Raw genomic sequence first — 13,590 nt, 5'->3', positions numbered from 1 at the left:
ACACACCTGGGAGACACAGGGACATCTAGGAGACACCTGGGGCACATCTGGGGATGCCAGGCCCAACAGAAGTGTCAGATTTGCAAAGGCATGGCCTTGTCTATCTAGTACACAGCAGGTACTCAGTAAACGTGTGGGGAAGAAAAGGAACCAATGGGGGTTGGTTATAGTTTAAAGAGGGGAGGAAGTGAGGGGTTGCAGAAACAGGAATGCCTGAGCCCAGGGGCCAGGTTGCCCAGCCCACCCCCTGTTCCTCTGGGGAGAAGAGGATGTTTGGGAGAGGGGTGTGGGTGAAAGGCAGGGGAGGCAGAAGTGAGGACTTGTGTATGAGCAGAGTCCCCTGCCTTTAACTCCTCCCTGCCTACCCGGCAGGGTTCAAAGGACAGGGGTCGCACTGCCTACCACACTTCCCAATCATGCCAGGCACACCAATCGCCTGGAGACCTTGCCAAAACAGACTCCGCTTCAGCGGCCTGGGGGTGGGGCTGCGACTGTGCGCCTCTTCTAAGCTGCTCGGGGGTGCAGTGGGCACGTCAGCGCGGTCCGCTCTGCTCCGGCACCCTCCTCTCCGTCACTGTACGTGAGACACAGAACAGATGATAGGCTTGGAACTGAGTAAATGGAGCCTCGACTTTATTCTTTTTCAAAAATATTTTTCAAAAAACAATTTTTAAAACTAAGTATTCAAAACATGGAAGAAAATATTCCACTTCCTTTGCCTTTCTATAGAAGTCTTACAGTAGTCTTCTCTGTATCTACACAAAAAAATCTAGCTCGGACCTTGATAGGAATTAAACCTATATGTCAATCTGGGGAGAACTGACATCTTTACTACGCTGAATCTTCCAACCTATGAATGTAATCTGTAACCTGTCTTCCCTCACCATAGTGAATATTTGAGCACACAAGTTCTGTACGTGTTGTATTGGATTAACACCTAAATATTCCTGTTTGTTTTGAGCAAATGTCAATCATAGTGTCGTTTGGGACCCATGTGCTTGTTGCTAGTAAATGAAACACAGTTGATTTGGGGGCGTTAACCTCGTAGACTTTGCCTTGCTGAACTCATGTATTCTAGATTTTTTGCAGAGTCTTTGGAATTTTCTACACATAACAATCCTGTTGTCTGAAAATAAGGACCTTCATTTCTTCCTTTCGAGTCTGTTGCCTTTTCTTTTCCTGTTTATTCACTAGCTGGAACGCCCGCCCAGCACAAGGCTGACACAGAGAAGTGAGCGCAGAAGTCCATGCCTCATTATTGATCTTGGGGTAGACACCAGTCCTTCACCGCTAGAGAGGATTTTGGCTGTAAAGATTCTGTCAATGCTTTTAATGAAATTTCTGTCTATTCCTAGTCAACAGTCATAAATGAATGTTGAATTTTGTCAAGTGTTTTTTCTGCATCAGCTGGTATGATCACAGGATTTTTCTTCTTTGGCTTGTTAATGTGGGGCTTTACACGGATTGATTTTTTAATATTGAACCAGCTCCGCATCTCTAGAATATATCCCCCTTGGTCATGGTGTTTAATGCTTTTTATACATTGTTGGGTTCAATTTATCAATACTTGGTTAAGGAATTTTGTGTCTATATTTGTGAGGGATTTGGTCTGTAGTTGTTTGTGTTTCTTGCGCTGGCTTTGGTTTCGGTGAAGGGCATGCTGGTCTCATAAATCAGGTGGGGAAGTCCCCTTCTATTTTCCAAATGATACAGTACACAATTTGTGCTACTTCATTACCTGTTTGGTAGAATTCTCCAGTGAAACCATCAGGGCCTGAAGGGTTTTTTTGTTGTTGGGAGACCTTACATTATAAATTCAGTTTCCTTAATAGTTATAGGGCGATTCAAATTCTCTATTTCAAATGGGACAAGGTGTGTTTTTTGAGGAAGTGGCCAATTTCATCTAAGTTGTTGAGTTTACGTGCATAAAGTTGTGTGTGGCATTTCCTCTTTATGTCTGAAGGGTCTGTAGTAATATCTCATTTTATCCTTAATTTGGTTATTTGTGTCTATTCTCTTGCTATAGATTTGTCAATTTTATTGACTTTTCAAAGAACCAGCTCTTTCACTGATTTTCCCTTTTGCTTTTGTTTTTAATTTCATCGATTTCTGATCTTAGCTTTTATTTCTTCCTTCTGCTTGCTTTCCCTGCCTCTTTTTCTAAATTTTCCAAGTGGAAACTGAGATTATTAAGACTCTCTCTCTTTTCTGATACATGCATTTGGAACTATAAATTCTTTTTTTTTAAGTTTATTTATTTTTGAGAGAGACAGAGACAGCTTGAGTGGGGGAGGGGCAGAGAGAAAGGAAGAGACTCTCCAGAAGGCTCTGTGCTGTCAGCATGGAGCTCAACATGGTGCTCGAACCAAACCACGAGATCATGACCTGAGCTGAAAGCAAGAGTCAGATGCTTAACCGACTGAGACACCCAGGAGCCCCTAAATTTTTCTTTTAACACTGCATTAGTTGCATCCCATGAATTTTGATGTTCTATTTTTGTCTTCATCAGTCCTATGTTTTTTAAATTTCCCTCAAGACTTCCTTTTGACTTAGGAATTCTTTGAAATGTGATTTAGTTTTCACATGTTTGAGGATTCTCCTGTTATCTTTGTGTTATTTGTTTCTAGTTTGTATCATGATTGGAGGACACACTGCATGGTTTCAATTCTCTTAATTTTGTGGAGCTTTGTTTAATGGCTCAGAATATGCTCTATTCTGGTATATGTTCCAAGATCACTTAAAAAGAAAGTGTATTCTGTTGTGCTTGGGTGGGCTAGCCTACAAATGTCAATGGCGTCCTGTTAATTGACAATATTGTTGAATTCTTCTATATCCGTGCTGATTTTCTATTTAGCTATTCTATCAATTATTGAGAGAGAACTGTTGAAGCCAGTTTTATTAGTTTGCTTTGCACATTTTGCATCTCTCTTATTTGGTGCATACACATTTAGGATTGCTATATCTTCTTGATGATTGACCCTTTATCATTACGTAATGTCTCCTGGAATTTTCTCTGCTCTGAAGTTATATGATATTAATATAACCACACCTGTTTCATTTGATTAGTATTTATTTGCATGATGTATCTTTTTTCATCCTTTTGTGTTCAACCTGCCTATATCGTTCTATTTGAGATAAGCTTCTAGTAGACAGCCTATATTTGGGTCTGTTTTTAAATCTACTCTGTCAGTCTCTGTTTTGTTTTGTTTTTGACTGATGTATTTATAGCATTTACATTTAATGTAATTGTTGATGAGGTCTGGCATTTTTCCTGTGGGTTACTTTGAAAAATTTTTAGGATTCAATTTTGATTTATCTATAGTATTTTTATGTGTATCTCTTTATGCATATTTTTATTGGTTGCTGTTGGTATCATATGTACATAATTTATCACATTCTATTGCTGTCACTTTAGCAGTTCAAGTGAAGTGCAGAAATATCACATCCCTTTATCCTTTCCTGTTTATAATTACCTTAATTATTTCATCTACATACATTTAGAACAATATCAGGCAATGTTATGGTTTTTGTTTCAACCATCAAACATAATTTAGAAAATTCAAGAAGAGGGGCGCCTGGGTGGCGCAGTCGGTTAAGCGTCCGACTTCAGCCAGGTCACGATCTCGCGGTCCGTGAGTTCGAGCTCCGCGTCAGGCTCTGGGCTGATGGCTCGGAGTCTGGAGCCTGTTTCCGATTCTGTGTCTCCCTCTCTCTCTGCCCCTCCCCCGTTCATGCTCTGTCTCTCTCTGTCCCAAAAATAAATAAAAAACATTGAAAAAAAAAATTTTTTTTTTAAAAAAAAGAAAATTCAAGAAGAGGGACTCAGATGGTTAAGTGTCTGACACTTGGTTTTAGCTCAGGTCATGATTTCACGGTTTGTGAGTTCAAGCCCCGCTTTGGGTTCTGTGCCAACAGTGCGGGGCTTGCTTGGGACTCTCTCTCTCCTTCTCTCTCTGCCCCTCTCCCACTCAAGCATGCATATGCTCTCTCTCAAAATGAATAAATTATTAAAAAAGAGAAAAGGAAATTCAAGAAGAAAAGGAGAGCTTATAGTATTTGCCCATGTTTCGCTTACCATGTTATTTCATCCTTCCTAATGCTCCCATATTCTTTCAACACCGTCTTTCTGTTTCGAGAACTTCCTTTAGCCATACTTTTAGGATAAGTCTGCTGCTGGCAAATTATCTTCCTTTCCTTTTCCTTCATTTGAGAATGTTGGGGTCCCTTCATCCCTGCTATTTGTGCTGGGTTCAGGATCTGGGTAACAGATCTCTTCTTTCAGCATCTAAATATATTTTGCAGCTTCCTTCTGACTCTGCTTTCTGAAGAGTAATCTGTAATTCAAATGTTTTTTTCTCTGGCTGCTTTCTTGATTTTTGTGTGTGTATGTTTTCAATTTTCAGAAGTTTAATCATGATGCACTGTGGATCTGGGGAGTTACCCTATTCGGATTTCACTTGGCTTTGTGAACACACAGGTTTATATCTTTTGCTGTGTTTGGAAGTTTTCAGCCCTGTCCTCTTTCTTCTCTCCTTCCAGAACTCTGATCGCACAGATGTTACATCTCCATTAGTCCCCAGGTCCCTGAGGCACTGAACATCTTTTTCCTACTGTTCAGATCACGTAATTTCTATTATTTTTTCTTCCATGTCACTGATTTCTTTCCTCTGTCCCCTCCTTTATGCAGCTGAATCCATTCATTGAGCTTTTTATGTTCATTATTGTATTTTTTATAATATTTCCATTGGTTCTTCTTTGTATCTTCTGTTTCTTTCCTTAAACTTTTTGTTGAGACTATTTTTTTCTTTGTTTCACAAGTTTATGATTCCTCCCTCAAGCATTTTTATCACAACTGCCTTAAAATCTCTGATTCCAACAGCCTTATCACTTTGATATTGGCACCTTTTGATTGCCTTGTTTTAATTCATTTTGAAATCTTCCTGGTTCTTGACTAAAATGCATGATTATCAGTTGAAACCTGGATATTTTCCTATCACTTAATCCTTCAGTTTTAGCTGGCTTTTTTTTTTTTTATTCCACCCCAGCAGCATAAGGGGGTGGGCCCCACCTCTTTTCTGCCAGGTGGGGGAGAAGTCTGGGCTTCCCACATCGTCTGGAGCCCGCTCTTTGTGGGGCATCTGTCGCACGTTCTCAGAGCATGCTGTGTGGGAGCCTCCCTCCCCTGCCTCTCCTCCCCGCAGGCACACATCCGGAGGGCACTGTGATCATGTGTGTGCAGTTCAGCCCACACTTTCTCACATCTGGGACTCCAGAGACTAAATGTGGATGGTTTCTTTCAACGACTTCTGGAAAGGATTCACTTCTTGCTCATTTCAAGGACATGTCTATACTTCCCAGGTGAGGGTGGCATTTATTCTGTGGGGATGGTCGCTTCTCTGTCTTCAGGCCCCGGCGGCTGGGGTCCCAGGCCCATGGGCCGTGGGCAATTAGCAACCTAACGTCACTGTGTCTTACTGACCTGAAATCCCCAAGTTGTGAATGAGAACAGCGTACGAAAGACACACAGATTTGGTCCATTAAAAAATTACGAGTCCAAGCTAAAATGGTGCTACTCCATCTGAATCTCTGGGGGCTCATTTTGCTAACAAATGAAATCATGTTAAAGAAAATAAGTCAGAACAACTGAAAAGAGCACTTTTCATTATTCTTCTTCCAAATGAAACCGTCAAATTTGGCTACAAATGTCCCCTCAGAGGGAAAACCTAGAGGGGACAGCAAATGAAATCCTAGGTCCTTGGGTACAATACCTGTTATTGTAATCAGGCTTTGACTTGGATATTTGTGAAAAGACTTCTGTGGTACATTTGTCTCATGGCAGCGGTAGGTACCCCGGTGAGCAGATGTCACGGCCCCAGCTACATAAACCGCCAAGGTCTCCTGCTTCTGGTCCTGTGTCAGGGTGGTCAGGGGGCCTGCAGCCCTCTGGGCGGTCAGGCCGCCTTGGCAGGTCAGCTCATTCAGAAACTCGGCCCTGGGACAGGCGGCAGGCATACCTATGGCCCGGTGATTCCGACGTGCTGTCAGCCCACGCGTGCCCCGGGCATCACCGGGGTCCTAAAGCCACAGGCACAGTCCACCAGGAGCCCCCGCTGGGTCAGAATCTGCATTTCAACAAGGTGCCAGGGGCCAGAGCAGACAAGGACTTGGCCAAGGGCATCCGGAGAGGAGGGGTGGCGAGGCGAGGAGGCATCTGATAGCCACTGTGTTTGGATAGCAAGGCGTGATCACCGCCCTGGTTCTTTCCCCGGAGACTTGACCTTCAGGGGAGGAGACTATAAAACCCACAGGCCACCTTTCTCCCCTCAGGCCAGGTGTGGGGAGCTCCCTGATCCGCAGGGGCGATGGCGGCGCTGCAGGAGAAGAAGTCATGCAGCCAGCGGATGGAGGAGTTTCAGCGCTACTGCTGGAACCCGGACACCGGGCAGATGCTGGGCCGGACGCTGTCGCGGTGGGGTGTGTGCCCGCGGGGACGGGGACGTGGTGGGGTGGGGGGTGTGCCCGCGGGGATGGGGACGTGGTGGGGTGGGGGGTGTGCCCGCGGGGACGGGGACGCTGTGCTGTCCAGGCACCCAGGACCCAGGAGGCTGCCTGTCTCCAACCAGATAATCCAAGGCCCATTTTGGCTCCAACGCCCCCCTGACAAAGTGGGATCATCTGAGAGCTGGCCGCAAAGGTTCAGCCACAGACTTGAGAACAGCATTTTTAAAGCTATGCTCCTAAAACTTACGATTTTTATTTTTTTATTTAAAAAATTTTTTTTCATGTTTATTTATTTATTCTGAGAGTGAGACATAGCACAAGCGGGGGAGGGGCAGAGAGAGGGAGACACAGAATCCAAACAGGCTCTGGGCTCTGAGCTGCCAGCACAGAGCCTGACGCACAGTTCGAACCCACGAACCGTGAGATCATGACCTGAGATGAAACTAAGCCAGATGCTTAACTGACTGAGCCACCCAAGCGCCCCAAACTTATGATTTTTAGACTGTTAAGGGGTACGGAGCACCTCTTGGGTGAGGAGAACGTTCTAGAACCTGACAGACGTGATGGTTGCACAGCACTGTGTGTGAATGCACTGTGAACACCACTGCCTTGCGCACTGAGGTGGTTAAACCTGCAGCTTTACACTGCACACCCCCCTCCCTGCAGTATGGATCAGCCTCTACTATGTGGCCTTCTACGTGGTGATGACCGCAATCTTTGCTCTGTGCATTTACACACTCATGTGCACACTCGACCCGTACACACCTGACTACCAAGACCAGCTAAAGTCACCAGGTAAGGGGGGCTCATGCCTGGACCCCAGGACCCAGTGCGTCAGGCCACATGCAGTCTGGGAGCCCCGGGCTCAGAACACAGACCCTCAGGAACAAAGCCCAGAGAGGCAATCAGGAGGGGCCACTCATGCCACGGCCCAGGGCTCTGAGGGGGACACCCTCCCATCCCCGCTGGGGCCTCAGGGCTCGGAAGGGGGACACCCTCCCACCAGGGCCCCAGGACTCTAAAGGGGACACCCTCCTGCCCCACCCTGGGCCCCAGGACTCTAAAGGGGCCCCCCCCAGGCATGGACAGCCCCTCAGCTTCTTTTGAGGACAGTGGCCCCAGGTTACGGTCAGACTTTGGCTGTTGTTTTAATTGTTAAAACAGATTTGTTACAGGGACCATGTTCACATCGCTCACTTTAGATGCCGACAAAGGTGCACAGGGCCCGTCTGGGAGAAGGCACCGAGCAGGGAGGCTGGAGCCAGAGGAGAGGGCTTGGTGGGAGGAAAGGGCTTTTGTCTTGCACTGGACGCACGTCTGCACCGAGGCCTCTCCTGTTACCACGTCCACAAACACGAGCTCGGTTCAGAACACACTGTTCTCTAAGAGCAGCTGGTCTGCCGTCCCGTGTGGGGAAGGACGCTTGGAACAAAGGCCGAGCCCCGTGTCCGGAGTCACCTCTGGACCTAGCCCAGCTGCCTGCACAGACCAAACGAGAAAGGGCAGGGGGAGAAGGGGGAAGAAGTGAAGGAGGAAAACGCACTTTCCAGCACAACTATGGAGACTCTCACCACTCGTGGGTGGCGTCCCTACACTTCCCACGGAAGCAATAGCCCAAGAAACGCCCAGCGGCCACACCGCTTCCTGTGGGAGGAAAGGAAAACCCAGCAGTGAGAGCCGGGGGGCGTGTGTTCCCCCAGGCAGGCCCCTCCACCCCAGGGGTCTTCGGGAAATCCCTTCACCCGGCATCACAACACCACAGTGCTCTACTGGGCGTCGTTTTTAGAGCCAGGCAACAGGTAAGCTCACGGTGGCCGCAGAACAGAGCGTGATGCGTGACACACGTGCTTCGCCCGGAGCCCGGGGGGTGGGGGGGAGCAGCCACCACTGACACGCACGAACAGGCTGAGAGCGCCAGCAGAGAGGACCCTGTGCAGCGTGCCCACGCTCCCCTGGGTCAGATCCTCGCCAGGGTTTGACCTGAATCTGCACACAGACGTTGCGCCCACAGCGTCCACAAAAGGACAGAACACCGGCTGACGTATCTAAAAAGTCCCCACGTCAAAGGGGCCAGCTTCATTCACACAGGGAAACAGCACGTGGTATCTGTGGACAGTTCGATGACGACACACTTACGACAGCATCAGGACACGGAAGGAGGAGAGTGGAATCTGGGTGGTGGGACCCCATTTATCCAATTTATGGCACACACGGGGTCGCGCGTCTGACGCTCACAGAAGCGAGGACGCCCCCCGCACACAGGCAACCACTGCCGCTCCCTACACGTGTGCATCCTGACTTTTTGTACGATTAACATGTTGTCAATTGCTTTTAATCAAAACCAGTGAAGATTTTTCAAATGTGTATTCAAATACAACTCCGCCTAGCATGGTTCCGACAAGTCGGGCAGGGCCCCTGCGGAGCCACTGTTGCGGAGGACACACAGACACTGTCCCCTCGCACGGGGGCCCCTGAGGACCGCAGCAACCCATGCTTGGCTGCCGGGCCAGACAGCGGTGTGTGGGAGTCTGCAGCACGTGGCTGGGTGTGACCAACACCTTGGGGGGAACTGAGTCACACGCATCCTGCTCTCTTCCCAGGGGTGACCTTGAGGCCAGATGTCTATGGGGACAAGGGCCTGGACATTTCCTACAATGTCTCCGACAACAGGACCTGGGTGGACCTCGTGCACACCCTCCACACCTTCCTGGCAGGTGAAGTTTAACAAGCTTCCAGCCTCTGCTTTTCCCGCTTCCAAGACAATTTCGTGGAGGGGCCTGGGCTGTGCCCCCCTCCAGCCAGCCCCAGTGCACGTGTCCCCGCAGGCTACTCGCCAGAGTCCCAGCAGGACAGCATCAACTGCACCTCCGAGAAGTACTTCTTCCAGGAAAAGTTCATGGCCCCCAACCACACCAAGTTCTCCTGCAAGTTCACAGCAGACATGCTGCAAAATTGCTCAGGGCTGGTGGACCCCAACTTCGGCTTCGCAGAAGGAAGGCCGTGCTTTGTGATTAAAATGAACAGGGTGAGTCCTGAGGGTGCCTGTGGAGACGGCCGTGGCATGGAGGCCGGGGGTCTGGCCCTCACGTGACCCACATGCCCCTGTCCACGGTGGCGGGGCTGGGACACACACCGCTCTTCCCTCCCGCTCTGTTCCTATGCTCAGCGTGCCCTGAGCTTTCCCCCCCCGATACGACCTGAAAACAGCTCACACAGCAGCAGCACCTCGACACTGGGCAGCAGAGTCCAGCTCGTGTGCACAACAGCTCGACAGCAGCCGGGCCACATACAGGTGCTGGGAGGGCACCCGGACACAATCCAGAGCAGAGGTTTTCAATATGGGCCAGGGACCCTCTGCCAGGCATGAGGGAGGCTGGACAGGCCAGTGCGAGAGCCGCAGTAGAGCACAGCCCATGCAGCCTCGGTGCAGGGGACGGGGACATCCCACCAGAGGCTGACGACGGCAGAAGGGCCAGGCGTGTCTGCTCCATACTGGGCGACAGGTGCGGTCTGGGGACTCCCCACACCTGCCCAGCGCTATTTATCTCCCTTCCCAAGAGACGGGGAGGCCACGAGTGTGTGCCCTACACACGCTCCTGGGTCCCTGCTGGGTCTCGTCACCGCCTGGCAGGGGAAGGGCGTGCGGGGAGGGCAGTACTGCCCTGGGCACCAGGCACAAGGAGGTACATCCGAAGGCCGAGACCCCAGGAGACTGAAAGAGCGTGACGTGGGAGCAGCACAGGTGAGCTGCGGGCGGCGGGGGCAGCTGCCGCGCCCGCTCCAGGGCCCCGAGGAGCACCAGGGAGTGGGTCTGCGGGCGGTGACAACGGAGCCCCAGGCCAGACAGGCCCCTCACACATACAGCCGGCGGGAGAGCTACAAGGACGCCCTTCCCTTCCAGATCGTCAAGTTCCTCCCCAGCAACAGCACGGCGCCCAGGGTGGACTGCGCCTTCCTGGTGAGTGCGCGGCCGTGGCGGTGGAGCCACTTCTCCCCAAGCTCCTCTCAGCCGCCAGCCCAACCGTCCGGATCCACAGTCGCACCAACCGTCACAAACCATCACTTAGAGCAGCTTCATTAAGGGCACAAAAACCGAGTAAGAAAAACAGTGTATCATTGTTACTGTTCTGCTTCCAGAAGCGTCTGGAACAGTACGTTACTAACACGCTTCAAAGTATTTGGTGGCAGTTTAGAAAAAACCAAGGTACCTTTTTACATTTTTTTTCTCTTATTTACTTACACGTATGCCAGGTGACCAACAGCCATGGATGTTTAACAGCATACGTGTTCGGGCTCCTAAGAGTTGGCATGAATTCACTCCAGTTTTTCTAAAAACCAGCTTTTTAAAAATTTTTTCATTTACCTATTTTGAGAGAAAGAAAGAGAGAGAGAGAGCACGCACACAGGGGAGGGGCAGAGAGAGAGGGAGAATCCCAAGCAGGCTCCACACTGTCAGCACAGAGCCCGAAGCAGGGTTCCATGTCACAAACTATGAGACCACGACCTGAGCCAAAATCAAGAGTCAGACGCTTAACTGGCTGAGCCCCCCCCCACCCCCGCCCCGCTGCAAAACCAGTTTTCAAGCACAAAAAAACAGACTGCTTCCGTTCATCATTTTCTAAAGCTTGTTTCCCTGGCGGCTGCGACAGGAGGCTCCCTTAGGGCAGCGCCTACCTCCAGGGCCTGTCTCTTGTGGGCAAGTCCCTGGCTCGCTCTGGGCCCTCCTGTAGTCACTCGACCACACATGTAGGCCAACCTGAGCTTTAACAGACACCAAAGTGTTCTCCATCTGTGTTCTGACGAAATCCAGCCACCCGCCAGGCAGTTCGCAGACTCTGACAATGACGAGAAACGAGAAAGCAGTGCTTACCCCAGAATGTCACACAAACTTTTGGCCAGTTTTGGCAAAACCGGCCCACCCAGCCTCACGGCTTTCACTGCCGTATACGGACAGACCAGCACATTCTTCACTCTGATAGGTCACCAAAGTGACCTTAGTTTGGCAAAATAATAGGTTATGTGCCCGATGGGATCTCAGTACTGATCCTAAAGACCAGATCTGGTCTCTGGTAACTGCACATGAACTGTTTGCGTGCACACACACACAGACAACCAGGCAGGACACACACAAGCTGCACGCACATGTACCCAGCTCCTGCCTCACCCAGGTGGTGGCCTCTCTGCCCCCAGGACCAGCAAAAGGACGCCCAGCCCCTGCAGGTGGAGTACTTCCCACCCAACGGCACCTTCAGCCTCCACTACTTCCCTTACTACGGGAGCAAAGCACAGGTAGGCCTGCCACCAGCCGCAGAACCGTCTCAAAGTTAGCAACGTGCTCGGTGTGAGGACAGCCATCAACATTCACCTGCACCGCAAACCAGGCTGCCTCAGCCCATCCTGACCACACAGCTCCCTGGGCACTTCCCAAACCCACTGCCCGTAACTACCGGAAAGCACAAGGCTCTCACACAAAACATAAATATCAAGCCTAATTCTTCTAACCTTCCGAGCACTTCCCAAATCCTGTTGTGACACCACATATCCATTTTGAAGCACTTCCTCCAAGTCTCTTAATTTTTCCTGTTTTATTTTTAAACTAATTTTCATCAAGCACAATTTGAGGCCAACTTTGTCACTGGTGCTGTCTCACCCCCCAGACCAACTCTCCTCGTTCCTACATGGAGAGAGACCCCTCTGTCCCTGTGAGTTCTGGCACACAGCAGAGGGTGTGAGGGCAGCCATGCTCAGATAGGGCAGGCGGGCACCGCCTCCGAGCAGCCCGCCCGGATGTCTGCCACAGTTTCTAACTCTCGCTTCCTCCCGTCTTCCCACATTGTTCCAGCCCCACTACAGCAACCCTCTGGTCGCTGTAAAACTTCTCAACGTCCCCAGAAACACGGAGGTCCTCATCGTGTGCAAGATCCTGGCCGATCATGTAACATTTGACAACCCCCACGATCCCTACGAGGGGAAGGTGGAGTTCAAGCTCAAAATCCAGCAGTAGAGAGCAGGGCGCCCGGCCGCCAAGCACTGGAAGCCAGCCCAGAGCCACAGGCTGTGACCTGTAAGCACTTAGCACTGGAGTCGACGGCTTCTCGCTAAGTCTTCTCTGCTCCTTGACACAGAATTCGTAGTGAGGATCAAAACGCTGGGCCAACACGGTGACCCCGAGGCAGTGGTTACCCACTAACGATGCCCAGATACTCGCCCCAAGCGAACTTCTCTCTCCTTACTGTGCCTCAGCTTCCCTGACCTCTGCAATTTCTGGGACCCACGTCAGCAAGAAACACGCCTCACGAGGACGGACGATCGGAAGGCTTGCTTTTAAAGACACAATTCCTACCCTGTACAAATTAAGCACATTAAAGTCACACTTTGCTCTACATACAATAGTCACGTCTTTCCTGATAAGGGGAAAAATAACAAAAAAGTCACTTTTTCTTTAAGAACTCTCTTATTAAAGTTTCAATCCCAAGTCAGGGAAATCAGACTACGCTGAGGAGCCAAAGCTCTGGCTGGTAAGGAGGGGTGGCGAGCGGGTGGCGATCAGGTGGCGGGTGGGGCATAGCAAACCCCAGAGGAAGTCAGGGCGCTGCGGTTGCCAAGGTGCACACCTCCGCCTCCGCCAGCTGCTCTAGAAAAACCTGGAGCATTGTGGCCAAACAAGCCCCCTGTCCCAGAGCAACCCCGCCTCCCACCCTAGTATCGCATGCGGCCTGATGTCTTACTCCCATGCAAGCACCCCACACGTTGTCTGGGGGTCCCGCCCGCACACAGCAGGCAAAGGGCGCCAGAACTCAGTGGCCCCCTGGCCCTCAGGGCAGTTGAGGGAAGTCATGACTGGCCAGAGCAGGCAGGTGGCCACATCCACCCACGGGACTGTGGGCTCCCTTGCAAGGCCTGTGGCTTCAAAACACTGGTGGGTTTTCTCAGCTGGTTCAAGTTAAGATGGTGAACTGTCCTTTCTTCTCTGACGATCTTATTCTTTCTGAGACTCAACAGCCCAGAACCTGTCCCAGCTCTGAGGACGCAGGAGGAGGGTGAGGGGCGCTCTGTGTGCAGCCCGGTGACTGTCCTCGCTCAGCAAGA

General features: G+C 50.4%; 1 protein-coding gene across 1 annotated transcript; it reads left to right on the top strand.

Moving 5' to 3' along the window:
• Positions 1 to 6,362: 6,362 nt before the first annotated feature.
• ATP4B (ATPase H+/K+ transporting subunit beta) lies at positions 6,363 to 13,550 on the top strand. Its single transcript, XM_042998746.1, has 7 exons — positions 6,363 to 6,469; positions 7,139 to 7,296; positions 9,102 to 9,215; positions 9,327 to 9,526; positions 10,403 to 10,459; positions 11,692 to 11,790; positions 12,344 to 13,550. The coding sequence occupies exons 1-7, from the start codon at positions 6,363 to 6,365 to the stop codon at positions 12,503 to 12,505; spliced, it is 897 nt and encodes a 298-aa protein (XP_042854680.1). The 3' UTR covers positions 12,506 to 13,550.
• The last annotated feature ends 40 nt before the right edge of the window (positions 13,551 to 13,590 follow it).

This window comes from Panthera tigris, chromosome A1 (genome assembly GCF_018350195.1).
Source record: "Panthera tigris isolate Pti1 chromosome A1, P.tigris_Pti1_mat1.1, whole genome shotgun sequence".
NCBI lineage: Eukaryota > Metazoa > Chordata > Mammalia > Carnivora > Felidae > Panthera > Panthera tigris.
Note: the sequence above shows the minus strand (reverse complement) of the source record. Positions and strands in the feature narration are given on the sequence as shown.

Bases quoted from the DNA above. Each gene is read 5' to 3' on its own strand.
- ATP4B (XM_042998746.1), top strand. From the start codon at position 6,363: ATGGCGGCGCTGCAGGAGAAGAAGTCATGCAGCCAGCGGATGGAGGAG. The intron at 9,216-9,326 runs GTGAAGTTTAAC...GTGTCCCCGCAG, and splicing joins CCTCCACACCTTCCTGGCAG to GCTACTCGCCAGAGTCCCAG. The intron at 10,460-11,691 runs GTGAGTGCGCGG...CTCTGCCCCCAG, and splicing joins GGGTGGACTGCGCCTTCCTG to GACCAGCAAAAGGACGCCCA.